Here is a 27,736-nt window from a genome sequence, read left to right on the forward strand (position 1 = left end):
TCAGCTGATCCTGTTTCCTCAGCTGATCCTGTTTACTCAGCTGATCCTGTTTCCTCAGACTGGAAGCCTCTGAGTCCTCATCTAGAATAAATCTCAGCTGAACTGCTTCTAAAAGCCTAAAAGCTTAACCAACTAGTTCCTGGTTTTCACACCTTATATACCTTTCTGCTTTCTGCCATCACTTCCTGGGATTAAAGGCTCGTGTAGCCATGCCTGGCTGTTTCCAGTGTGGCTTTAAACTCACAGAGATCCAGACGGATCTCTGCCTCTGGAATGCTAGGATTAAAGGCATGTGTGCCACCATTTTCTGGCCTCTATATCTAGTGGCTGTTCTGTTCTCTGACCCCAGATAAGTTTATTGGGGTGCACAATATATCAACCACAGAATCTGGATTGGAGACAGGTGAGATAGTTAAGTGGGTAAAGAAAGGTCTTACTGCCAGGCATGATGACCTGAGTTTTATCCTTGGGTCCCACAGAGTGGAAGGAGAGCGAGCCAACTCCCAGGCACTTGTCCTCTGACCACATGAATGCTGTGGCACACATACCCACCCTCCAGTTAATAAATTATGTAATTTAAGTGTTTTTTTTTTTAAAGAATCTGTATTTGCCAAACTAGAAGTTCTACTTCTGAAAGCAGACTCTTGGCTTTAATAGTGGAGCCTGTGGGTAGGCACTGGAGAGATGGCTCCGTGGTTAAGAGCACTCGCTGCTCTTTTCGAGTTCCCTGACCCACAAGCATGTGAACTCTGGTTCCATTGTATCAATGCCCTCTTCTGACTTTCAAATGCACCAGGCAAACGTGGTGCACATGTACACATACGTGCAGACAAAACATATGCATATAAAATATTTTTAATAGATATTTCAAGAATAGTGGAATCTGTTCAGTGGGAGACTATAAGACTTCTGGAATAGAATCTGGAGTTTAATCATAAGTGACTATGTTCCCTATAGTGGCATCTATAATCCAACTGAATAAATTGCATAGAATTAGCAGAATATGGACCACTGCTAAGAGAATTAGGAATTATCAGAGTAGATGTGGGAATCCAACATTATAATTTGGTGTTGCATTCCAGTAAATAATCCAGAGTTCCAGTTGAACTAGAATTTGGAATTATGGGTTGGCAAGGTAGTTCTACAGGTAGCCACCAAGCTTGACTACAAGAGTTTGATCCCTAGGTCCCACATGGTAGAAGAGGAAAACCAACTCCAAGTTGTCCTCTGACCTCCACACATGTGCACTCTGTCTGTCTTTCTCTCTCTTGTACTAATAAATAATGTGTTTTTGTTGCTGTTGTTTTTTAAAAAGAACTTGTAATAATGATGGTGGACTCTTGTTGTGGCTAGTTTTCTGTCTGTCCTGAGCTACTAGTGGATTTGTTGTGTCTCCTTATTACATAACAAACAAAAACAAAAATAACAAAAAGAAAAACCATTCTGTTCAGTGAGGGAAGATCCTTACTCAGAGAGTAGGAGTTGTACTGCCATGTTCAGAAACACGTAGAATCGAATGGAACCTTCCAATATTAGTGAAGGCTGATGAAAGAAGCCTTGCAATCCCTGAGCCCTGTGCTCAGGCCTGTTACATGCTGTGGCACTTCTCCAACAGAAGACCTGCCCTGGTCCTCAAAAGTTAGTCGTGAGTAAAGCAATACAAGTTTGCCATAGTGAGAAATGTAGTCCAAGGCTAGAGTGCGTGCTGTTATTCAGACAAGGAAGAAAGATATCTGTGTGGGCTGTATAGGGAGGATTCACAGAGGAGGAATTCTGAAGGATGGGGAGAATTTAAATAGAAAGTAGGGCATTGCTGATGGGAAAGTACTCAAATGAAAACATGGAAATAGGATCCAGCATTATGTGCACCAGCAGTTTCTTTCAGCAGAGAAACATATTGAGTGCCTACTATTCATGTGGGTCAAATGGCCCTTATAAACAAAAAACACAAGTAGTAGTTTCTATCTCTGAGGAGAGACAGAAAAAAACAATTATGGGCTGAGAAAGGGAAGGCAGAGGATGCAGAAGTCATAGGCTCAATGTATAAAGTGTATGTGTGTGAAAATATCCTGACATAAGCACAATCTTATGTACATTTTTGTGTTTTTTTTGTTTGAGACAGGGTTTCTCTGTGTAGTTGTCCTGGAACTGGCTGGCCTTGAACCCAGAGGTCTATCTGCCTCTGTCTTTGCCTCCCAAGTACTGGGATTAAAGGTGTGCACCACTACTGCCTGGTGAAAATTTTAATCTTTATAGGTACATATTTCCAAAATTTATGATGACTTTGGAGTTATATAGATATGAGCTTGAAAAGTAGGCCCACTAAATACCCTTGTGACTAGGTAAGCTAGTCTATCTATAGGTATATCTTTGAGTTATTAGCCCCTCTTTATACACAGAGGCAAATAATACCTTCCTTAAAGAGTAATATGAGCATTCATAAGTATGTGTGTGTGTGTGTGTGTGTGTGTGTGTGTAATGGATAATAGACTAGCATAGGAGATGGGATAATTAATCTTGATTTAAATTACATTTAGGTTATTTATTGTGTTTATGGGTGTGGAGGTCAAAGAACAACTTGTGGGAATTGTTCCCTATTCTCTACTTCCACTATACAATCCCAGGACACACACTCAGGTCATCAGGTTTGGTGGCACACTCCTTTATCTGCTGAGTCATCTACCTTGTCCATAATATTAGTCTTGTCAACTTGAGCTGATTGAAAAGCACCTAGGAGATTGATAAAGCACAGCTCTGTGTGCCTGTGAAGGTGTTTCTGAGAGGATTAACTAAAGGGGGTGAGATTTGTCTTAAATGTGAACAGTGCCATCCAAATATGAGCTGAGGCCCCATGAGGTAAAGGGAAACAGGAGAAAGCCCAGGAGTGCAGCACCCACCCCCCCTTCCTCCCCTCTGTCTGCTTCCTGGCCACCATGAGGTGAGTGGCTTCCTTCCTTCCCCCACCGTAATGGACCCATATATAACTTTGAGCCAAAACATACTTCCTTCCTGGTTTTGCTCAGGACATTTTGCCATGACAACAAAAGTCTGACTAACACAGAGAGATAGTTTTGCTTGCATATAGCTTGTAAAAGTGTAGGGAAAGGTATTATATACACCCATGACTAGCAAGTCAGGGATCCCTACCATGTTTCCCTCATCAAAAAATTTTTTTTTTTTTTTTTTGGTTTTTCGAGACAGAGTTTCTCTGTGTAGCTTTGCGCCTTTCCTGGAACTCACTTGGTAGCCCAGGCTGGCCTTGAACTCACAGAGATCCGCCTGGGTCTGCCTCCCGAGTGCTGGGATTAAAGGCGTGCGCCACCACCGCCCGGCTCCCTCATCAAATTTTGTATATGTGTATGTTTATTTCACCTTCACTTGGCAACAAGATGTTTTAAAAGACTTAGATCAGGATTATGTGGAAAGAAAAGTAGAAAGGAAATGGCCCTAGAGAAGGTTCAAGTCCTAGCTACCACAGGATGTGATTTTTGGCAGGTTAATTTGCCCCTCAGAGACTCAGTTTACAAAGCTACAGAGTGAAAATACCAACCCCTATTTTTCAAGAAGGGTCAAGATGAACATGGTGATGCACGCTTTTAATCCTAGTACTCTAGAGGCAGAGGCAGGCTGATCTCAGTGAGTTGGAGGCCAGCCTGATCTACATATTGAGTTCCAGGACAGACAGGGCTCCAAAATAAAGAGACCCTGTCTCAAGGGTTTTAGTTGAGGTTGTGGGAATGTTAGGAAATTCACTTAAGTTATCATAAATAACAAAACTGTGGGACAAAGGAATATCACAGCTAAGCTTGGCTTGGCTGATCAGGAACTTCTAGACAGTGGCTTCAAGTGCCTACTAATGTAGTTTGGAAATTAAGCAGGTGGTATGGTATGCCATCCATACTTGCTCTGCCTAGTTAACAGAAATAACTTTCTGCCATGCTTTGGAAGATAATTAATCATCCACTTTCAACTTACTCAAGCAGATTCCGAGACCTCTACTTAAATCTTAAAATTCATTTTACAGAGGAAACAGAGGCTTAGAAAGTACTATGAACAGGGCATAATTCATATTGTAGTTTGAAAATGGTACCCTCTGAATACAGCAACATAAACCATGGCTCTTGGGGTTGTCCTCTACAGCAGCTCTGTGAAAGAATATCTTAAAACCTGTTACTTATTCTATCACACTATCTCTTGTTGTGTCTTTTTATGGGTATACAGCATACTTAGAGCTAAACACTGAATTGAAACAAAGCAATCAAGTATATTCTATATACAGCTTTTCTGCTAGAACCTGGTAGGCTTTTAAAAATGAATTTAATGGAATCCTGTAAGCACTCATTACTTAATAAATTAAGGTACTTGATTATTAAACCATCATCTGATAGAAAAAGATATAATAAAATAAATATTAATGGTCCAACTATTTGAGTGTCCCCCAAATAAATAAATGAGCTTAAAAATATCTATCTATATATACATATATATGTATATGTACATTTATAAATATAACTAGTTCATACTTGTGCCAAGAACTACAGATTACTAAAGTTTCACCCATACTTTTACCTTTATTCTATGCCTGTCTACCCTGAAAACATAAATAGTTCCTTGTTGAACAGTTCAATTTATTTTTGTTCAGAAAAGGGAAAGTATATAAAGAATAAATATTATTTTTTTCCAAGACAGTTTCCTGTGTAGCCCTTGCTGTCCTGGAACTCTCTTTGTAGACCAGGCTGGCCTCGAACTCACAGATCCTCTTGCTTCTGCCTCCCAAGTGCTGGGATTAAAGGCATGTGCCACCACTAAACTTTCAATTTTGAAGTGTGTGTATGTGTATACAAGTGCAGTTGCCAAGGAAGCCAGAAGAGTAAGTCAGATGTCCTGGAGCTGGAGTTGCAGGCAGTTATAAACCACCTGATGTGGGTGCTAGGAACTAGGTTCAAGTCTTCTACAAGAGCAGTACCCTTAACCACTGAGCCATCTCTCCAGCCACCAGAACAATGCTTCCTTATACAAAAGAAAGGCCATAATGGAGAGCTGCTGACACAGGATAAAAGGGGACATGGAACAGATTACTCTCAGAAGCAAAGGGAAATAAGTACATAAAGTTTATGAGTACTGGTAAAAATAAAGTCATCCCAGGGGCTTGAAAGATGGCTCTGGAGTTAAGAACACTGGCTGCTCTTCCAGAAGACCTGTGTTTGACTTCCAGCACCCACATGGTGGCTTACAAATGTCTCCAATCCCAGAGTATCAGACCCTCTTCTGGCCTCTGTAGGTACCAAAAATGTGCATGGTACACAGACATACATGTGAGCAAACACTCATACACATAAAATAAAACAATAAATAATTTCTAAAATTAAATAAAGACACCCCTGTGGTGATATTATGTTCCCCAAAATATATTGTGCACCCTAATAAATTTATCTGGGGTCAGAGAACAGAACAGCCACTAGACAGATATAGAGGCTAGAAAATGGTGGCACTCACACCTTTAATCCTAGCCTTCTGGAGGCAGAGATCCATCTGGATCTCTGTGAGTTTAAAGCCACATTGGAAACAGCCAGGCATGGTGACTCACACCTTTAATCCCAGGAAGTGATGGCAGAAAGCAGAAAGGTATATAAGGCGTGAGGACCAGGAACTAGCTGGTTAAGCTTTTAGGCTTTTGAGCAGCAGTTCAGCTGAGATTCATTCTGAATAAGGACTCAGAGGCTTCTAGTCTGAGGAAACAGGATCAGCCTGGGAACTGGCGAGGTGAGGAAGCTGTGGCTTGTTCTGCTTTTCTGATTTTCCAGCATTCACCCCAATACCTGGCCCCAGGTTTGTTTTTATTAATAAGACCTATTAAGATTCGTACTACACACCCCTGAACAGATGACAAAAATCCCTTCTTAGAGAATTCCTAAAGTGAGATTCAGAGAACTGCAAGAGCAGAAGAAATGTTGCACTTAGAAGTATCGTACTGGACTGATGATGAAATTTACAGTAGTGTGGTGATGTGGGTGGACAAGGCCACATGTCGGAATCTGGACCAGAACACAAATTTCCTCACTTCTGGATATACTCTCTTTTCACCCATTACACTGTCCAGTGCGCTCTGCTTCACAGTGTGTGCCTTTGGACAGTAAGAGGAACAAAATTCTGGAGTAATTAGACCAGGTATAGATACTGACCTAACAATGGATGAGATTATTTTAAACAATAACGTGAGAAGTCATTTGAGTATGGCAAGTAGAGGAAAAATAGAAAAGAAGGAACTGTAGACAACAATTAACAGAAGCACTAGAGGAAATAGTCTCCTCTTTTGTACTGTGATTTTATTATTGTTATTTATTTTGTTAAGTTCATATATTATATAAAACATAACAGGAAAAAAATCAACAAATTTATAAAATAAATTGAAAATAATGTTTGGATGAAAAAACACAGGAGCTTTGCTTTCGTGTCTATAGATCTCTCAGTATGCTGTTGGTCTTGCATCTTAAGTATCAAGGAAAGATATCTAGCTTGAAACAAAAGTTGACATGCTGTAAGGTTAAGGAGCAGTTAGTTTGGTGATGGGTCAGGAAATAATATTCTTTAAACCTTATCCTAAAATATTGGCTATAATAAATGCTGATATGCAAAACACAAGCTTTTATCAGACAGCAAGAGGAAAACCTGAGTGAATGAATATAACTTACCTCCAAGTCCTCTGAAAGGAGGTAAGTAAATAAATACTGTGTCTTACCACTGTTCCCCCCAAAGCATTATTCTAAACATGCAGGAGGGTGTTATGAGCAGCTACAATCAATCAGATCTACCCAGAGGTAAGCTCAAGGCCAAGAATAGGAGAGTGGCTGAAGAAATTCTCCTGGGGCCAGTACCATTTCAGAGAATGCCCATCTAAGCTAGAAGATAAATCTACAGCCTATGTTCTTTTCATTCAAAAGGACAGTCCCAGTTTCAGCCTGGCTGAAAAGAGGCACCCTTGACCCGCTGCTGACAACAGCTGGGAACAGGGTAAGCCTGGCATAACGTTACCTGGCAAGCACATGCTAGCTGTTCGGTTTGAAATCTACCAAACTGTGAATGTGAAGGGAAAGAAAGCATTGAAGACGGAGCAGTTCCTCAAGGTGAGGAACAAAAAGAGGGATTAGGCACTCTCTCAACTCTATATGGAGAACTTCTGTCTCAAGCTAGGCAGGAGATAAGAGTATTATCAAAGGCTGACCAGTCCATTTGATGACTAAAATAGGGGTGGGGGCAACAGGAAGAAAGCCAACAAAAGGAGTGTATGTAGGTCTGATTAGGAAGCGAGTCTAAGGCAGCCACACCAAAAGCACCCAACCTGTGACTCGGGCAGCAATCTCAATCCAGAGAAGTGTATAAAAAATATTGTTAACTGAGCAAATTAAAACCAAACTTCCAACAGTAGGAATCTCTTCAGATCTGAAATCAAAGACACTCACTTTTCATCAATTTTGTGCAGCATTAGGAAAAAAAAAGTAACAAATGTAAAGATTTGTTTTATTTCTACTAGGGGAAGGAAGAGGATAGATATAAGTTTTATCCATTTTGCTGTTCGCTGTGTACACACATACCCACACACATACATATACATACACACCAAAAGTTCCCCCCCAAAACCAAAAAACCACCCTCAAACTATACCAATACTTCATATTTTGACCAAAAGAATAGATCCTGGGAAGAAGTGCAAAATGCAAAATCAAATGACCGAGAAATGCTGAACAAACAGCATTATTAATATACAAAATATTTATATTACTGAACTAGTAACAGGTGATGTTCTCCGTGTCTGTAAAACTTTGGAACAACAGAGCTGATTGTTAAATCTAGTCCATGCCAGCTTCCAGAACCCAGAAGATTTTAGTTAGCTTCATTTTTCGATGCTTCATCAAAATTTTCTACAAGATCTGGTAAAAAGAAGGAAGGAAAAAATAAATACAATGCAAATGAGTCAAAATAGTTGCAACTAGAGTTAGGCAAAAAAGGAAAGGCAGAATGGCATTTTAGTAGTAGTAACTTTAAAAACAGTAATCTTAAGGAAATGCCCTTCAAAAATGTATGGAAAACTCCTAGGGGCTGGAGAGATGGCTCAGTGGTTAAAAGCACTGGGTGTTCTTCCAGAGGTCCTGAGTTCAATTCCCAGCAACCACATGGTGGCTCACAACCATATGTAATGAGATCTGGCGCCCTCTTCTGGTCTGCAGGTGTACATGCAGACAGAATGCTGTATACATAATAAATAAATAAATCTTTGCCGGGTGGTGGTGGCGCATGCCTTTAATCCCAGCACTCGGGAGGCAGAGGCAGGAGGATTCCTGTGAGTTCAAGGCCAGCCTGGTCTACAGAGTGAGATCCAGAACAGGCACCAAAACTACACAGAGAAACCCTGTCTTGAAAAACCAAAAAAAAAACAAAAACAAAAACAAAAAAACAACAAAAAACTAAGGTGTATATTTTTTATGTCAGTTTAATGCCAACAATTTTTAAAAATTATTTTATTATTTTATGTGTATGGGTGTTTGCCTGAATGTATGTTTGTGTACCATGTGCATGCAGTACCCAAGGAGGCCAAAAGAGGGTGTTGGATCCCCTGGAACTAGGGTAAGGCTGTGATTCACCATGTGAGTGCTGGAAATTGAACCCAGGTCCTCAGGAAGAGAGGCCAGTGCTCTTAATCGCTGAGCCATTTCTCCAGCCCTCCAACAAAAAAATTTCAACAATAACAATGTATACTGATAATAAGAGTGATTTCAATTTAATACATGCAGGCAATAGAGCTTTGTGGAATATTTTCTGATGCTAAGTTCTGAATGAGGGAACTTCTGTGTTCTTATTTATTCTATCTTATTGTTGGAGTATCAGTCTGGACTCTGGTCTTTGTGATCTCTGTCTAAAGGATTTAGACAGAACACAAAGAAACAGCATAAAAGATAAGTAAATGCATTTATAATAAAGTAGAGTACACACTCAAGGGGTTAAGTGTGGACAAGGCTTAAGAGACCATTGACCCAGACTACATCTTAGGCAGGCGGTATATTATTTCTGAAGTCTCCAGAACAAACAGCTTTGGGGTGGGGGGTGTTAGTGGTTTTTTTTTGTTTGTTTGTTTTTTGTTTTTCAAGACAGGGTTTCTCTCTGTAACAGCTCTGGCTGTCCTGGAATTCACTATGTAGATCAGGCTGGTCTCAAACTCATAAGAGATCCACCTGCCTCTGCTTCCTGAGTGCTGGGATTTAAAGGCATGTGCCACCACTAACCAGCTACAAACAGCTTTTCTTGAGGGACTTTGTTCTGTTCAGGTAAGTGACAGACCTGTTTGGTTTGACACTGATAGAAGGCAATAGTGTATCTTTGTTCTTTATCAGATAGCCTTCTACTATACAATAATCTTTTACCAAGTTTAGCATTCTGGATAGTATTATATAATGGCAGTTCAGGATAACATGTCTCTTCCCATGGCCAGAGATAGGGCTTAGGGGACATTTTTCTGACCTGAAGTTCCAGTTCTTGGTTTTACAGGCTGATGATATGAGGGAGGGGTCACTCTCCAATGTCTTCCAAGCCAACTAATATCTAACTAGAAACCTAACACTATCCATATCACTATAAATCAAATGAAATCCAGTCAAAAAATTCTCTAAGTCATCTATGCAATAAGTGAGAAGAGATAAATTATTTTTTTAGTTTAAAAAATGACACTATTAGGGCTGGAGAGATGGCTCAAAGGTTAAGAGCACTGGCTGCTCTTCCAGAGGTTCTGAGTTCAATTCCCAGCAACCACATGGTGGCTCACAACCATCTATAATGAGATCTGGTGCCCTCTTCTGGCCTGCAGGCATATGTGTAGGCAGAACACTATATACATACTAAATAAATAAATCTTTAAAAAAAAAAATGACACTATTAATTTATGTGTGTGTATATGTGTGTGTGCATGCATAGGTCATAGGACAACTTGTACAAGTTAGTCCTCTCCTTCCACCACGTGGGTCCCAGGGATGAAATTCAAGTTGTCAGACTTGACATCAATCATCTTTCTAGAATAGTCTTACTGGTCTGAGACAAATTTTAACACTAACAAAATGTCTTTTACCTGGAACATCATCATCCTCTTCATCAATGTCTTCTGGTTTGGGTGCTTTACTATCCAATACTACAAAAAGTTTATGTGAATATTAGTCACTGAGAACAAAGAGCTTCACAGAACACCTCTAATACTTATCTTCTCTCGGTCTAAATATCCTATGGCTATTAAATACAGTCAATCTAAAATTCACTTCCTTTTTTTTTTTTTTTTTTGCTTAAGTAACACAAAAAACTGATATTTTAGATTAAATACATATTAACCACACAGTAATTGCACTGTGCAGTAAAGGTGAAAGTTACATGCTATGTACGCAGTGTGAGCACATGACCCCTGAAACAGGAGGCTTTCTGACGGTTAGAGACAACAAGATCTGCATGAAATCAAGACCAACTTGGAAATTCATAATTTATGATTACCATATTTAAAATGGTCCTCATAGTACCAATGGACAATATTGTATCTAAGTAGTCTATAATACACATTTCAGTAATTAAAAAAGCAAACTATAAGTTTTATGAAGCACACAAGTGGCGATATACAAAGTATAAGAATTATCTACTGAGGCAAACCCTCTCAGTTTAAGTAAGACACTTTGCTTTTGAGACAGGGTCTCTGGCACAGGATGGCCTCAGTTTCCCTAAATTGCTGAGGATAACCCTGAACTTCTGTTCCTTCTCTGGGAACTGCCAGCATGTGCCATCACACCCGGTTTATTTACTGCTAGGGATCAAACCAAAACTTAAGCATAGTAGGCTAGGACTGTCAGCTGAGCTCCACCCTGTTTCACATGGGATGGTCTTAAAATCATTAGGTTTTTTAAAGCAAATACTAAACTGAGATGCATACCTTGTCGTGGGAACTGTTCAGCTAACTTTCTAAGGCTTGTTAAGCTGTCAGCACCAAGCTGACTTAATATTCCAGGAAGCATTTCTGTGATTGGTTTGGCTTCTGCATGGCCAGTAATTGCAAAGGTGTTAGCGGAGAGGGAAGCTTGGACTTTGGGGTTGTTGAAATGAATAACTGTTCCATCATCTTTAATCATGTTCACCTGTATGGGCACAGAAAACAATGTATTTTACATGCAAGATTCAACTAAAAATATCTTTTAAAGAAGCAGTTTTATCATTATGGCATTTGACATAGCAATCTCATAGCAGTAATTAGCTCAGCCGTGACTATGGCAGAGAAAGATCCTTGTAATGGAGTACAATGGCGCTGGGTAGCAGAGATTAATAGAATTGTTAAGAAATAGTCACCCGGGCCTCAAGGTGGAGGCACTTCATGTCCATTTTTTTTTTTTTTTTTTGGTTTTTCGAGATAGGGTTTCTCTGTGTAGCTTTGCGCCTTTCCTAGAACTCGCTTTGTAGACCAGGCTGGCCTCGAACTCACAGAGATCCGCCTGCCTCTGCCTCCCGAGTGCTGGGATTAAAGGCGTGTGCCACCACCGCCCGGCCTTGGTTTGGTTTTTTGAGACAGGGTTTCTTTGTTGTAGCCCTGGCTGTCCTGTAACTCAAGAGATTTGCCTGCCTCTGCTGCCCAAGTGCTGGGATTAAAGGCATGTACCAACCACCACCTAGCTTCTTTTTTAAATTTTTAGTTATTATTTGTATTATTGTATAAGGGCATGATGGAGGGCAGGATGGCATGTGGAGGTCAGAGGCAATATTGTAGAATCACTTCTCTCTCCTTCTACCTCTTTGTAGGTTCTTAGGATCTAATGCAGGTCATCAGGCTTCTGAAGAGCATCTTGACTACCCCTGATTATTTGTTTTTAAATCAGACACAAAGGTCTTGTGATGTTGTCCTCAAGTAGCTGGGGCTACAGGTGTATTGCTAGTTTGTTTTGCATTCTCTGGGGTATTCTGGGGTATTCCAGGTGCTAAGCTAAGTCCATCCCCAGCTCTTACTTTTTATTTTGTGATAGATTCTTACGAAGTTTCCAGGCTGACCTTGAATTTGTGATCCTCCTGCCTCAGCCTTCTAAGTACCTGGGACTACAGATCTGCACCTACAGGCCTGACAATTTTCTCTAATTTCTTAAATATACCTTCTCAACCACCTTCACTAATTTCTGTAAACAAAGCTCTCCCACCCTCCAGGACATGCTTTGTTAACACCATCCTGCCATTATTTCTTTAGCTTTTACCAATCTGATCTGACTATTTCAGATTAATTTATTTCACTGTCTTGGGATTTACAGAAACATAAGAGTGAATACATGCTATTTAAGTTATTTCTCTCTCATGTATTTCCTTTCTGCATTTTTTTGTTGTTGTTTTGGTTTGGTATGATCTCATTCCACCATGTGGTTAATTCCACTATAAAGGTCACCTTGGTAATAAGCGCTTATTATATGAAGGTCAGGAGAGTCACACTCACTACTTCAGAGGCACCAAAGTGTGCTTGTCATCACACAGGCGCCAAGTGCCCTCGTGTCAGTGGGAAGTGGGTTCCCTTCTTCAGAGGACGGCCACCACTGAAAGCAAATGGGAGCAGAGATGGGAGAAAGGGGCTTTTCAAGCTTTTCCAGACAAGGTTTCTCTGTGTAGCCTTGGCTGTCCTGGATCTCACTCTATAGACCAGGCTGACCTCGAACTCACAGAGATCCACCTGCCTCTGCCTCCCAAGTGCTGGGATTAAAGACGTGCACTACCATGCCTGGCTCAGACAATACTTTAAACAGAGTACATACAGATATATCCTTGGAAATTACAAAATAACCCTATAAATCATTTCTAATTTTTTTTTTCAGAGACAGGGTTTTTCTGTAGCTTTGGAGCCTATCCTGGAACTCACTCTGTAGACCAGGCTGCCTCAAACTCACAGAGATCTGCCTGTCTCTGCCTCCAGAGTGCTGGGATTAAAGGTGTGTGCCAACACTGCCTGGCACTCATTTCTAATTGTGTGTGTGTGTGTGTGTGTGTGTGTGTGTGTGTGTGTGACAAAAATCACTATTTAGCTGGGTGGTGGCACATGCCTTTTATCCCAGCACTCAGAGCCAAAGGCAGGAGGATCTCTGTGAGTTTGAGGCTAGCCTTGGCCTACAGAGCTACAGAGTTCCAGGACAGCCAGGGCTACACAGAGATGCCCTATCTCTAAAAACAAAACAAAATCACTGTTTGATTTGTATCGTCCTTTTCTCAGCACTGCACTGGACTGTATTTAAGGACTTTTTATGTTGTTTTGTTTGTTTTTAGACAGTTTCACTATGCAGCCCCGCCTGGCCTTGACTTACAGAAATCTACCAGCCTCTGCCTCCCAAGTGATGAGATTAAAATCATGTATTACCACACCCAGTTTATTTTAGTTTTTTTTTAAGTTTATCATATGCATGCAGCAAGCATTCGATACTTCTGCTTTAAACAAATGGCATCATACCTCAATTTATAGAAACTTTAGAAGATAAATTATATTTATTCTGAAGAAGACTATAGCTTTGGTAGAAAAGTTAAATGTGAAAGTGGCTAAAAGCCTGGGAGACCTGGGAGGCCTGGGAGGTAACAGTGGATGTGAAGGGAACTGCCCTGAATCTACTCTAGAGTCTATGATTTACTAAGAGACAAGAATAAAGGAAGAATGGTACAACAGTCTTTCTCAAATCACATGGTTCAATAAAGGATTTCTACAAACACTTCTGGACTGGAAAAATGGCAGTATTGGCATCTGAGACATTCTTGACTTGCAGACATTAAAGTCATAATGATTTGAAATTCATATTGTTCTTTATGCTAAAGAAGTAAATACAGAGGACAGTGCTCTTGGTTAAACACTATACTCCAGGACAAACAGCTGGTTAAGTATGAACTAAGTACTTGAAATGAACTAGAGTTTCTCAACTTACTATTTGGTTTCCTTCCTACTAAGTCATCCTCATGCTTAAAACATCTGTTTATAAAACTCCAATTCTATGCAAGCTTGTCAAATATTTGTCTCAGAATATAAGTCAAATGGAAAAGACAAACATTACAGATATGTGGAGAATATATATACACACATACATATACACACTGGATACAAAGAGGCTAACAGGATCAAAAACAACTCATTTATAGATTTTCTTTCCATTCGGGCTTCTCTTCCAGAGGCTGGAGGTTGAGTCATACTGTACACCCTAATACACGTCTTTTCAGTGTAAAATGCTGTTTGTCTCACTTGAGTGTGACAAGTAAGATGAACGCCATTTCAGACTGTGGGTAAATTTATTCACAATTGTTTTAAATAGGTGGTGTAAAGGATGCAGCTGCATGAATAGGAAGGTGCAGAAGAGTGGAAAGTTAATCTCAAAATATAGAGAATGCAATACTAGGAATTAAAAAGGCTAGAGTACTTCATTTCTGTTGCAATTTCCCTCCATCTTACTAAGCAAATGGCAGTTACGTAAGGCTCCTGGGCACAAGCTGTGAGAAGCAACCAAGGGATGAATTACAGGGCTAAGCAAGCTCAATTCTCCAGCTTTTTTAGACAGGAGAATTCACAAAGCAAGCTGTACACATTTCATATGTGTGTAAGTCATGAAATGTATATATAGACAAGGACAGCCATCTCGCTGGCCTCAAACTTGTAATTAATGAATTTCCCTTATTCTATGACATATCTAGACTCTCCCATCAGAGTTTCTGAAAATCATTATATAACTTGTTTTGTTCAAGTCAAGGTGTCACTATGTAGATTGGCTAGCTTGGAACTTACTATGTATACCAGGCTGGCCTCAAACTCACAAAGACCCACCTACCTCTGCCTCGTGCATGCCCAGATTAAAGGCAAAGGCCACCACGACTGGCCATTACATGTTTTCATGCATGCATGTAATGCCATAGAGCTTCTTTTTTTCCCCCCCCCTCACAAGAAGCTGTAATTAACCCAAAAGTACATGAATAAGTCATGATATATGTAGTATGCTACATGATCCTAAACAAAAATATTTTAAATCTGCAAAAGTTATGTAAGTAAATGTTTTGCTACTGAAAAAATCAACTTAGAGAAAAAAAAGTAAAACTTTTTCATCTTATTGATTCAAATAACTGAAAACTTTGGAGTTGCTACTTTGTAACATTAATTATTTCATGTATATTTTCCTATATATATATAGTCTTTGAAGACTGGAAGATAATATGCTGGAAATGGATAGGAAGTGGTGAGAGCATGCATGTGCCTATTATAACAGGCATCACTAATTCTCTGTGTAGTTCTAGGGGCTGTGACTCCTCAAAAAATTAGGACTAAGTGGGAGTGGTGGTGTATGGTTTTAATCTCAATTTAACACTCGGGAAGCTAGGCAGGATGATTATGAATTTGAGGACAACCTGGTCTACATAGCAAGACCTTGTATTTAAAAAAAAAGTTAGAGTGACAGTATCAACAAAAGGAATTAACAACACAGTTTAATAGATGTTATAATAAAAAGTATGTAAGAACTAAGAGTTACTCAGTGATAGAATACTTAACCGGCATACACAAAGTACTGAGTTTGATTCCTAGCAATACACATGCATGCACGCGCATGTGCGCACATACTTACTCACACAGGGGAGGGAGAAGGAGGGGGGCAGAAAGAGAGAGAATATCTAACTTTTCTTTCTATAAATGTTTGATTGCTACCAGAAAGGCTTCTTTGAAGCAATCACTTTTACATAAAGATTTGAAAGAATAAGAAATGGCAATATCCTTGGAAATATTAATAGGGATTTATTTTATCCATAATGTCACTAATACTGAATTATGCATGGTAGGTGCTGTATAACCCAGGCCATAAGATAGGTTTATTTTGGGGGGAGGGCGAGTAACATGGAAGGGACAAAAGGACAGGAAAAGGCTGAAAATAAGAAAGTACAACTGAAAAGATCACAAGGGAGCTAACTTAGCATAGTATCAACTTTGGTTTTTAACACTTCTTAGTTCAAATCTAGAATTCCAGTCTTTATTATCTGTGACATCACAGGCTGGTGAAACTCTGCAAGCATTTCATCTTTTCATTTATAACTAATAACTCATCGGATGCTATGAAGCCAAAATGGAGTAATACATATTTATATGGCTAGCTGTCTAATAGCTTCCCACAAGATTGTAAGTCAGAAATGACAGAGGCTATGGAAAATACTTTCTGCATCACCTTTGACAAAATGGTTGGTATATAGTAGATATGCAGTAAGTGTTGACTATCATTAAGCCCTTTAGTGTGACAATTTCAGTTACAACAGACCTATGACCTCAGCACAGTTTGATAGTCTTTTAAAGAGATACACGGTTACTAACTAGGGCTGAAGATACAGCTCAGTAATAGAGTGCTTGCCTAGCCCTGGGTTGAATTTCCAATACCTCAAAAAAAATTACTGTGTTATTTCACTATGAAGCAATTATTTAAAAAAATTGTAATTTGAAGGGCCACAGGAGCTGGAAAAGATATTTAGGTAAGTAACACTACTTGCTATGCAAGCATAAAGACCTGAGTTCAAATCCCCAAAACCCATATAAAAAGCTGGGAGTGACTCCCCCGTGACTGTAACCCTAACACTTGGAGAAAAGAGGGAGACAGGAGGATTGCTAGGGCTTGCTGGCTGCCAGGCTAGCTCCAGGTTCATTAGGATATGCTGTCTCAAAGGAGTAAGGTGGAGAATGATACAGGAGGATGGCTTCCATGAAGCATGCCATACTGGTGGTTCTGTGTGTCACCTTGACACAAACTAGAGTCATCAGAGAGGAAGGAGCCTCAGTTGAGGAAATGCCTTCATGAGATCCAGCTGTAAGACATTTTCTCAATTAGTGATCAATGATCCAGCTCATTGTAGGTGGTGCCATCCGTGGGCTGGTGGTCCTGGATTCTAGAAGAAAGCAGGCTGAGAAAGCCATGGGGAGCAAGCCAGTAAGCAGCTCCCCTCCATGGCCTCTGCATCAGCTCCTGCTTCTAGGATCTTGCCGTGAGTTCCTGTCCTAACTTTCTTCAGTGATGAACAGCAATGTGGAAGTGTAAGCTGAATAAACCCTTTCCTCCCCAACTTATTTTTGGTCATGGTGTTTCATCATAGCAATAGAAATCCTAAGTGAGACACATGCATACATGCATGAACCTCCACATATATGTACACACACCACACACACAGCACTCTTGAGCTGAGGCAAGACAAATAGCCATAAAACCTTCTAAATTTGAACAAAAACAAGCATTTATAAATACATATCCTTGGAAATACTACATAGATAGATAAAGTCAACACCACAAAACAGGGTATGGTGGTCTATACTTACAATCTCAGCTCTCAGAATGCTGAGGTAGAATTATTGAAAGCTTAAGGCTAGCCTGGGCTACATAATGAGCCCCTGTCTCAAAAAACAAAATACAAATTAATCTATACTACAAAGGAAATATACTTTTTAATCTCTCTAAATAAATGTTTCTCAACCAAGGGTGACTTTTCTTTCTTCCAAAGGACCATCTGACAATATTTAGAAAGAATTTTTTTATTTGGCACTGGCTGTTTTTGAGACAGGGTCTTTCTGTATTATATAGTCAAAGCTGGCCTGAACTTGTACTGGGGTGTGCTGTGGAATAATCCTTCTGTACACTGTGAAAACACTTTCATTGTTAATGAAAAGCTGATTGGCCGATAGCCAGGCAGGATTTTCAGGGCAGAGAGAATGCTGGGAAGAAGGGCTGAGTCTGAGGAGTCACCAGCCACAGAGGGAACAGGATGTGTACAAAATGAGGTAACAAGCCATGAGCCACAGAGCAGCACATAGATGAATAGAAATGGGTTAATTTAAGTTGTAAGAGCTGGCTGGAGATGAGCCTAAGCTATCAGCCAAGCATTTATGGTTAATAATGAATCTCTGAATGGTTATTTGGGAGCAGCTGCCAAGACACAGAAAAACTCTGCCTACAGGAGTGCAGACTCCCAAGTGCTGGGAATACAGGAGTGGACCAAGACAGCCAGCTCAGACATTTTTGACTGTTACCAATGAGGTGGTGGTGGGGTGTTATAAGTGATTAGTGGGCAGAGGCCAGGGACGCCATTAAACATCCCAAGAAGCACGAGAGAACTGACAACAAAGAATTATCTGCTCCAAATTATCAGTAGGGATGGGATTGGATGTATGAATGGGTTGGAGAAAAGTAATAGAGCTATAAATTGTGTAAACATTTTCAATTATGTTAGGTTTGGTATTATTATAGTTTGTGTCTGCTGTAACTTACTACTAAGTTTTGGATCTTATGAATTTATTTCTGGTGTTGTTAGGATTAAACCCAAGAACTCAGGCATGCTGGCAAGTACTTTACCATTCATTGAGATATATCCTCAAAGAGAAGTCTGAAGAAACTTAGGTTTGGGGGTATCTTTATTTTCTAATATATCCATGATTGAGAATATCTGTCTGAATGTTTTTTTCTTTTTTTCTGAGACAGGGCTTCTCTGTATAGTCCTGGCTGTCCTGATACTTGCTCTGTAGACCAGGTGGAATTCTAAACTCGGGGATCTGTTTGTCTCTGCCCTCCCCCACCCCACCCAGTGCTGAGATTAAAGAAGCGTGTCACCAGACTTGGTCTGTCTGAAATTTTAGGTCAGTGCAGATATATAAAAGCTTTGGGGGCCAGTGAGATGGCTAAGCAGGTAAAGGTACTTGCTGCTAAGCCTGATGTGATGGTCTGAGTAAGACTCCTGGGTCCTACACAGTAGATGATAACCAACTTTTAAAAATGTTTCTTTGATCTCCACACAACACCAGCCCCCACCATGAATAAATAAATATTTAAAAAGACAATATATAAAACCTTTCAACAGCTCAGAAAAAAATTGAAATTAGGCATGCAAATCACAGCCTAATCTTTACCTAAGTAAGAAGTCTATCACCTCAAGCTGAAAGGAGAAAAAAATGCATGCCTTATATCTTCTATGATTTTACCAGTACTGATTGTGAAAGTAGATTTAAAGGAGGTTAATTTTGCTCATTTGCATGTGTATGCATGGTGAAGCACTCTGCCATTTCATGTCTTTTCTCTGGGATTCTTCTTATATTATCAGTATTTATCCATTAAGAACCTCAGTGTACTGGGCAGTGGTGGCACACGCCTTTAATCCCAGCACCCAGAGGCAGAGACAGGCAGATCTCTGTGAGTTCGAGGCCAACCTGGTCTGCAAAGTGAGTTCCAGGACAGGCTCCAAAGTTACAGAGAAACCCTATCTCAAAAAACCAAAAAAAAAAAAAAAAAAAAAAAAAAAACAAAACAAAACAAAAAAAAACCAAGAAAGAAAAAAAAAAAGAGAGAAAGAATGGACCTCAGTGATAGCCAGGTGGAGTGGCACACGCCTCTAATTCCAGCACTTGGGAGGCAGAGGCAGAGAAATCTCTGAGTTCAAAACCAGCCTGGCCTACACAGTGAGTTCCAGGCCAGCCAGGGCTACACAGTGAAACCCTGTCTCAAAAACAAAAAAAGCAAGCAGGGCAACACTTCACTTCTCTCTGGATCCTAGCTGGATCTCAGCTCCCTCACGTTCCTGTCAGACCTTCACCATCAGGATAAACAACACGCTCAGACTGGGAGCCAAGATGCTCCCAGATCCCTCAAGATGCTCCCAGATCCCTCAAGATGCTCCCAGATCCCTCAAGATGCTTCTGTCAAGTAGTTTGTCATAGCAGTGAAAAAATAATTAATATACTAGACTTTTAGAAGTTACCATTTTTGAAAGATCCCTAATAATCAGCTATCCAGTGAGAGAATACTTTAAAAAAATAAAACTAAGGGCTGGAGAGATGACTCAGTGGTTGAGAGCACTGGCTGCTCTTCCAGAGGACCTGAGTTCAATTCCCAGCACCCACATGGCAGCTCACAACTGTCTGTAATTCTAGTTCCAGGGGATCCAACATCCTTACACAGATGCACCAATGCAAATAAATAAATCACTAAATAAATAAATTAATACTACACAGATAAAGCCTGTATGGAATATACCAAAATAAATAAATAATAAAAGAAAAAATAAGGAAGAAAGAGAGGGAATCAAATCCGTATAAAGCTACTGCTAGTAGAAGTTTCTGGATGATGTAATAGAGACTTTGTAGTACAGAAAAGTGAATTTAGGGCACAAGCAAAAGTCTCATTTGAAAAAATATTGGGTTTTACTTCTACATCATTAGGAAAAAATAACTTGTTAGGCATCGAGGCACATACTTTTAAACGCCAATAAAAGAGGCAAGATCACAAGTTAGAGGCCAGTCCAGGATGCAGTGACCCACAGAAAAAAATAAAACAAAACAGAAAAAGAAACCTTTTTTTACATTAAAGTTCAAGAGCAGTTTCATAAGCGTCATACATGCAAATACCTTAAGTCTGAAAAGTCTGAAGAAAATCTCTAACTGCCTACTAAAATCATTTTATCCCCAAAGCAAATTTAACAACTACATTTTTTCAAAGATATGTGCATGAAATATTAAAGATTCTTCTAAGCTAGCATTTTAATTTGAAAGGTCAAAAGAACTGTGCATGTGCCATTTTATTTCCTATAATTTGGGCTTTCGAAGCATTCATACCTCTTCAATACCAGCTATATTGTTCACAGCCAGTTTCTTTAGAGAACTCTGAAGCTTTTTGTCATCAGCAGTAGCTGTCCTATGTACCACCTTCTTCTTTCTGCGAGCTGTACCCTGGAAAATAATCAGACAGAGGTGTCAATATACATAGCGACTGGCAACAGAATCACATCCTCCTGGTCACAATCTAAAATCCACATTGGAAAAACTAACGAACAGTAGTGATTAACAAGACCATGGAGCTGTGATATTCCGCCAACACCTGAAGGGCACTTGTACTCAGCTGTTACTTCATCATTTCAATACATTATGTTTCTAAACATTACTTGTTAATAGAACACAATTTATAACTCTGAAGACCATCCAATGTGCTTTATAACAACTTTCAAATATTTTATGCTTTCACAGAATTCCTGTCAGCCCCTGCCAATAAAGTCTAAATATGATCCCAAATCTTAGGAAGTATTATATATTGAGAATTAAATCCCTACCATGTGAGTACTCCAGAATCAGAGAATCCAGGAATAGGGGGGCGGGGGCGGCAAGATTTTACTTAAGTTCTTATATTGCAATAAAAGGGAAATGTCAGTAAGTACTTAAACCAATTAAATCGCTTCAAACAGGGTAAGGGTATAAAAAAACAAAACTAGAATGGTTAAAGAGCAAAGCACAATTTTACTAGAAATGAGACCCATGACCAGGCAGGAGTGATCCAAGCAGAATGAAACAAGACTGAACTTGTCTTCTAGACAGAGAGGGAGCCAGTGTGGCTGGAGCAGAGTGAACAAGGAAGAAGGAAGAGGTAAATGAGTCAGACAGACACACAAGGGCCACACCATGTCGATTAGAATCTCATGGGCAGGTGCTCAACTTTATTCTAATTGCAATAGGAAGCTATTTACCAGAGACCTCATCTGACCTGTTTATTCCCATTTAAGGTTGCTACAGGAAACTGGACCTAGAGGCTATAAGACCAGTCAGGGCTGGTGCACAAGTGTGGTGAGAGATGAGAGATGGCCACAGGTCAGACTGTCACAAGAGACAAAGTGACTTCTGATGGGTTAGATGTGGGATATGATGATAAGTCTTAGAAAAGGTTTATTTCTCTATTGATAATTAGAAATACAGGGGTGGAGATATGGCTTGGTGGTTAAGTGCACTTGTTACTCTTCTAGAGGATGCTAGTTCAAATCCTAGCACCCATGTCAGGCAACTCACAACTGCCTGTAACTCCAGCTTCAGGAGATTCAATTCCCTCTCCTGGCTCCTGATGACATCGGCAGACACAGAGACACATATACACAAATAAAATTTAAAAAAGAATAAATACATTTTTTCCATTAAAAACTATTTAAATAATAGGTTAAATTTCTGGGCCAATTTTTTAAGAAATGTAACCAATATCAGAGCTGAAACACTACCAAAAGCATAAGTTCTGAGGTAAGCTCTTTCTGAAATAAGGAGTGATAGACAAATGGGATGTTTAGTCTCTTAGTAGCTCCTGCAGTAGTCCTCAGGAACTCAGCCTTACAGAAGAAAGGCTGTGGTGTGTTTCACAATCCCAGTAGGAGAAAAAGCTCTGGTTGCAAAGGTCATAATGACATCCAGTTGCTAACGGAACCCTTTACATAGATGGTCATTTATCTGCGAAGTATTCCTAATTCAGGGATAGTTTAGTTGCTTGCTCTGTGTTTTTGTTTTGAGACAGGGTCTTGCTATCTAGTGAGGCAATCCTGCTTCAGCCTCCCCTGTGCTGTGATTACAGAGTGTGCCATTAGTCAGAGCTACTCTATTGAAAGGTCTTCAGGTACTTCGACTAAGCTACTATGTAAGTAGTTTATACACACCTGTAATCCCAGCATTCAAAAAGAGAGACAGGAGGATTGCTTAAAAGTTTGAGGCCAGTCTAATCAACATATGAAATTCCTGGGCAACATGGACTTCAGAGTGAGACTCTGTCTCAAAAAACAAAAACAAAAAATGCAACATGTCTACAGACTTATCAGTCCACTAATGTTCCTAGATTTTATAGCTGGTAAAAACCACAGACCCACATTCTAAAATCAAAGCCTGGGGAACACCCTCAATTCTCTCTGCCATTTATCTCCCCACATCCCATCTGTCATTAAATCATGTCAATCCAACCTCTAAATTTGTGTCCCATGTTGTACAATAGCTCCAGACTGTTCTCCATTTGATCCCATTTTCCACACTGCCACCAGTTCTAAAACAGCTATCATCTCCTCCTTTTTTGTTGTGTTTTGTTTTTTCAAGACAGGGTTTCTCTGCATAGCCCTGGCTGTCCTGGAACTGGCTCTGTAGACCAGGCTGGCCTTGAACTCACAGAAATTTGCCTCCCTCTGCCTCCCAAGTGCTGGGATTAAGGCATGTGCTGGGCTGCCGCCGCCACCGCCACCACCACCACCCTACCTTTTTGTTGTACTTTCAAGACAGGATCTCACTATGTGGTTCTGGCTATGTAGACCAGGTTGGTCTTGAACTCACAGAGATCCATCAGGCTCTGCCTCCCAGGTGCTGGAATTAAAGGCCTGGGCCATCACACCTGGCCATTGCCTTCTTAAAAGCCTTTAATAGTTGTCCACTGTGGATGGATAAAATCCTAAGCTCCTTAGAATGGTATATAAAAGTATGATGGAGCCCAAACTACTTGGTCATCCCATCCCTACCATTTTCTATCCATTGTATACTCTAAACTAGCTGTCCCAAACTAAAGCCAGCCATTATTAAGGTCCATATTTTCTCAGCACCCTGTGGGGCTTTGCACATATGCAAATAGCAATCCCCATTTTAGCCTACCCCCCACTAACCCTTCCACCTGCTGGTCTAGTGATAAATTCTTATTTATCCTTTAAATCCCAGCATGACTCTCCTAGGTAAAATACTTTGTTCTTCATCACAATACTTGCTATTCTTCATTGTAATTGTGAGCATGACTTTCTTCCATGCTGAGCTATGTCAATGTCAAAAGCAAGAAATCTTGTTTATTTACTTTGCCTGGTACAAATTAAGTTCAGTTAACAGTAGATAAATTAATGCATGTACCAGCCACTACATTAAAAATACATAATTATGGGGCTGGGGATATGACTCAGTTGGTCAAGTGCTTGTGTCAAATACAAGGAACTGAGTATGGACAACCAAAATAAAAACTGGGGATGGCCAGTGTAACTCCTGGAAGGTAGAAACAGGGAGATTCTGGAGGCTCACTGGCCAGCCAGTCTAGCTGAATCAGCAAGCTTCAGGTTTAGTGAGAAACCATTATCTCAAAAAATACAGTGGGGCTGGTAGGATGGCTCAGTAGCTTAAAGTGTTTATGACCAAACCTAATAACCTTAGTCAATCTCCAGAACCCACGTGGTAGGAGGGAACTGACTCCTACAAGTTGTCCTCGGATTTCCATGTGTGTGGTACACATTTGCAGGCATGCATGTATGCATGTGCACATATGTGTATGAAGAGGCCTAACTTAACATTAGTTCAGCCATGACAGGCTGCAAACTAACAATACTAGAACTAGGCCTCACCTACAAAGGTGTCTATTTTCATTGCCATCAGAGAGAAAGTCTTCTAATTATCTGTTTTAGATCTAGACAAATTATTATCAAATAGGAATGTGGTCTGATTTTAATCATTGAAGAGATTTTGGACTCAACGACCACAAATACAAAGTAGTAATACTATCTCACAATCATACGTGCTCCTACCAGTTTGTCTTACACACTCACCTTGCCCCCTATCCGGACCTGAGCTTGAAGTTTGGCTAACTTTTCTTGATTCATGCTGTTGGTAAATCTAGGGGGGAAAATAGATTTGTTAAATTGACTGTTTTATCAAAGTTAAAAACTTATTTATTTATACAAACAATACTTTTTGCTTCACTGAGCATTACCGTCAAGATCTTATCAATACTGTCTATATTCGTAATAGTGATAACCTGTTCTAGCTTCACAAATCCATTTTTAAAAAAAAATAAATATCACATGGGAGTCAAATATACAAACAGCAAATGAATGGGATTCAAAGTTGCCTATTTAAAGATCCTTTTTTAAAACATGACTCAGTTCTCTGGCATTCAGAAAAACCTAACCAATTATGAAATCCCTGTAGGCAAGCAGGCTTTTTCTTCCAAAGACTTTCAAAGCAGAGAACAATTACCAAATGTTATTAGCAAAACCTTCAAGTAGATTGTTTTCTCTGGAATCACATTCTGTATTTCTTATAAAGGATAAATATGACACAAAGGAAAGAAGGCTAGGTAAAGAAGAAATTGAACAATGGGCTGTCGGGCTGTCAAAATATAAGCGAGTCACGTCCTCTATTCAAGGTCAGACGTGTTAATAATGGGAAACTACCAGATTGCCAAACACTCCCTGATTCAGCAGCACCCGAGTTCATTCTAGACCTTGCACTGATAGAATACGTCACATTTAACAAGATATTACTGCATATAGGGTAAAATGTTTCACTGCACAATTTGACAAAGATGTATCTTGGCTACATTAACATTAAGTTGGTGCGGGGGAGAAAAAAACAAGCTTTTATAGCAAATCTTGACTTTTGAAGATTCTAAGGACATTATAAAATCATGAATTCTAGTCTGGTCAGTGACACTCTTGGTAAGGAGAACAACATTCCTCAATCTAGAAACAAATAAAAGCTAATTCAACATTCTTGTTTGACTTGTTCTGTGGCTCACCAGATCATTACTGAGATGTGAAGGAGGAAGTAAGGGACTAGGTTATTATTAAACTTTTTTTTTTTCTAATTCTCTAACCTTGTAATTCCATCATTCAGATGAGAAGGATACAGTTTTTCACATGGGGGGGGGGCAAAAAGAATCAAAGATCATGTAAATTACTAACCATTCTGAACTGGCATTGAAACTTAGGAAACTGACCTGTATATATCATTGCTGTAAGGCTGAATCCATTTCCCAAATAAAAATTAGAACCTATGGCTTCTCAATTTGTTCAACATTCTATCACGATGGTCATGCAGCTACAACTCTTGTACGGGAGGAGTTGTGTGTAGAATCCAAATCGTCTTAGATATGTGCCAATCTTAGCTGTGCCACAGACTTAAATTTGCTGATATAAACCTCAATCTTGTATTCAAATATTCACAAAAAAACTAATGTTCGTTTTCCTCAAAGGATTACAGCCACAGAGGTATAGTGAAATAACAAAGCACTTAAGGAATTTCTCGCAAAAAGGAAGTCAAGAGAAAATATTAGAACTAAACACAGCACAAGCCCTTTGGGACTATTCTGCATTTTGAGTAACAATCCCAAAGAAGAGAGATGGAAGTTGGAAAGACAAGACAAAGCATCCAGACTTATTTGAAGCAGAAGCAAAACCAAAATTCTTTCTTATGTTGTAGATGAAAGAATGATTCCATTCCAGGTGGCCAGGATAACAGAATTAAGAATTCTTATTCCTAAGGAGTACCTCAGAAAAAGAAGGAAGTTTTAGGGAGCCTGGGAACTTAAAGCAGCAGGGGAGGGAGAGATGTGGGCTGTCTCTCAGCTGTTGGGCTGTGTAGGATTCAATTAGGAAAGAGATTTAGACTCAGAGACCCCAACAATCACCTGGTTTAATCTCTACTTGATATCTTCAATGTACCTATCATTCCTGTTTTATATGTGAGGTCATCTCAGATACCTGTTAGTGCAGCAGGGCATAAATTACAAACAAAATAGCCTTCTTTCTAGTTTAACAGAAAATGAAGGCCTGGAAAGTTCCTTTCTGTGTCCCAGAGGGAGAAGTGACTTCCCAGGGCCACATGATCCCTGAGTTGAGTCTCCAAGAATACTTTTTGCACTTTTCTCAAGGACTTCCGAAAGAGTATGAGATGAATCAATATTTATTGAATGCTCAAGCACCCAGGTACTTTCATATACATCATGTTTATACAAGATAAAAATAATTTGAACTTTCAGCCCTAACTTTTTATGTGAGGTGTCTCTAATAGTAGCAAAAGCTGTGGAATCAGAAAGCCCAAGGTTTTACCACTTAGGGCTTTGGAAAGGTATTTAACTTCTTTGAACTCACTTGTTTCTCTACATTAAGAGAAGTATACCACCACACACTTTACTGAGTTAAAGGATGAAAGCTTAGATTATCAAGCTAATGTAAGATACTTAATAGTTGGTAACTATTGTTACCACTCTTCCAGAGGACCACTGATGGTATAATGAAAGAACGTGGGAACGGAAGTTGAAACCGCCATTCACCAACTGTGTAACACTGTGCCCTGGCGATCAATCATCAGTGTGATGAGGTTATAAGGATGGGCTGTCTCAAAACCAAGGTAGACTTGTAAACAAACACTGCCATTAAAAAGTGAAGAGCGCCAGCAACCTAGTTCCGGCCCAAGAGGTTGGGGGCCGGGTGCTAACCTCAGTTTCCCTATCCGTAGACTGGGAGGAGCCAATGAGATGACAACAGATAAGCTGTACAAAGCTCAAAGCGTCTGACACTGTTGTTGTGAATAATGAGTGACGGGACGTGGAGGGTTCTACCCTCCTGGGACTGGATCTGCGAGGCCAGAGCCCGGGCCCCGCTCCTCCACAGCGGGCGGTGGTGCTGGGGACCTTCCCTCAGGTGCCGACCCCCAGCTGCGCCGCCCGTAACCGACAGGCCGGGCCGGCCGCCTCCGCCCCCACTCGCCGCGCCACGGCGGAAGTGGCAGCCCGAGCGGACGGCGGGTGTCGGAAGGGGAGGGCGGGGGGAGACCGTGCGCAGCGGCCGGAGGCCGTGGGGTGGCGGGCCCGCCGGGGGTCTCACCTGCAGCGGGGAGGGTCCTCCAACACCAGCACGCGGCAAGAGCAAGATGGCTGCCTCAGCGGAGACAGAGAAAGACCGCGGCGGCGGCGGCGGGAGCGGCCCACGTGACGCGCGGCCCCGCCTCGCCCGCGGGAGGCGGGAGGCGGGGGCGGGGGGGGGGCATGGCAGCCGCGCGCCTCCCAACTACAAAGCCCAGCCTGCCTCGCGAACCCCAATATTCTGATTGGCGGCGGGTGCATCCTGGAGGTGGCGGTCCCCTCGGCGTCCCATTGTGTCTGCGCTTACCTTTTGTCTTGGACCT

The 27,736-nt window shown here is 40.5% G+C and overlaps 1 protein-coding gene across 3 annotated transcripts; it reads right to left on the reverse strand.

Moving 5' to 3' along the window:
- Positions 1-7,501: 7,501 nt before the first annotated feature.
- Btf3l4 (basic transcription factor 3 like 4) lies at positions 7,502-27,566 on the reverse strand. Of its 3 annotated transcripts, none has more exons than XM_059254686.1 (6): positions 27,436-27,566; positions 24,376-24,442; positions 20,630-20,743; positions 10,955-11,156; positions 10,115-10,174; positions 7,502-7,928 (listed from the first exon to the last, which is right to left on the reverse strand). In XM_059254686.1, exons 2-6 carry the CDS (start codon positions 24,427-24,429, stop codon positions 7,882-7,884), a joined length of 477 nt encoding a protein of 158 aa, XP_059110669.1. In that variant the 5' UTR covers positions 24,430-24,442; positions 27,436-27,566; the 3' UTR covers positions 7,502-7,881. The 3 variants fall into 3 exon arrangements, with proteins under 3 accessions (XP_059110669.1, XP_059110672.1, XP_059110671.1); XM_059254689.1 differs by lacking the exon at positions 27,436-27,566 and adding an exon at positions 27,048-27,314; XM_059254688.1 differs by lacking the exon at positions 27,436-27,566 and adding an exon at positions 25,548-26,468.
- Positions 27,567-27,736: the final 170 nt, after the last annotated feature.

Source organism: Peromyscus eremicus, chromosome 2, assembly GCF_949786415.1.
Source record: "Peromyscus eremicus chromosome 2, PerEre_H2_v1, whole genome shotgun sequence".
Taxonomy (NCBI): Eukaryota; Metazoa; Chordata; class Mammalia; order Rodentia; family Cricetidae; genus Peromyscus; species Peromyscus eremicus.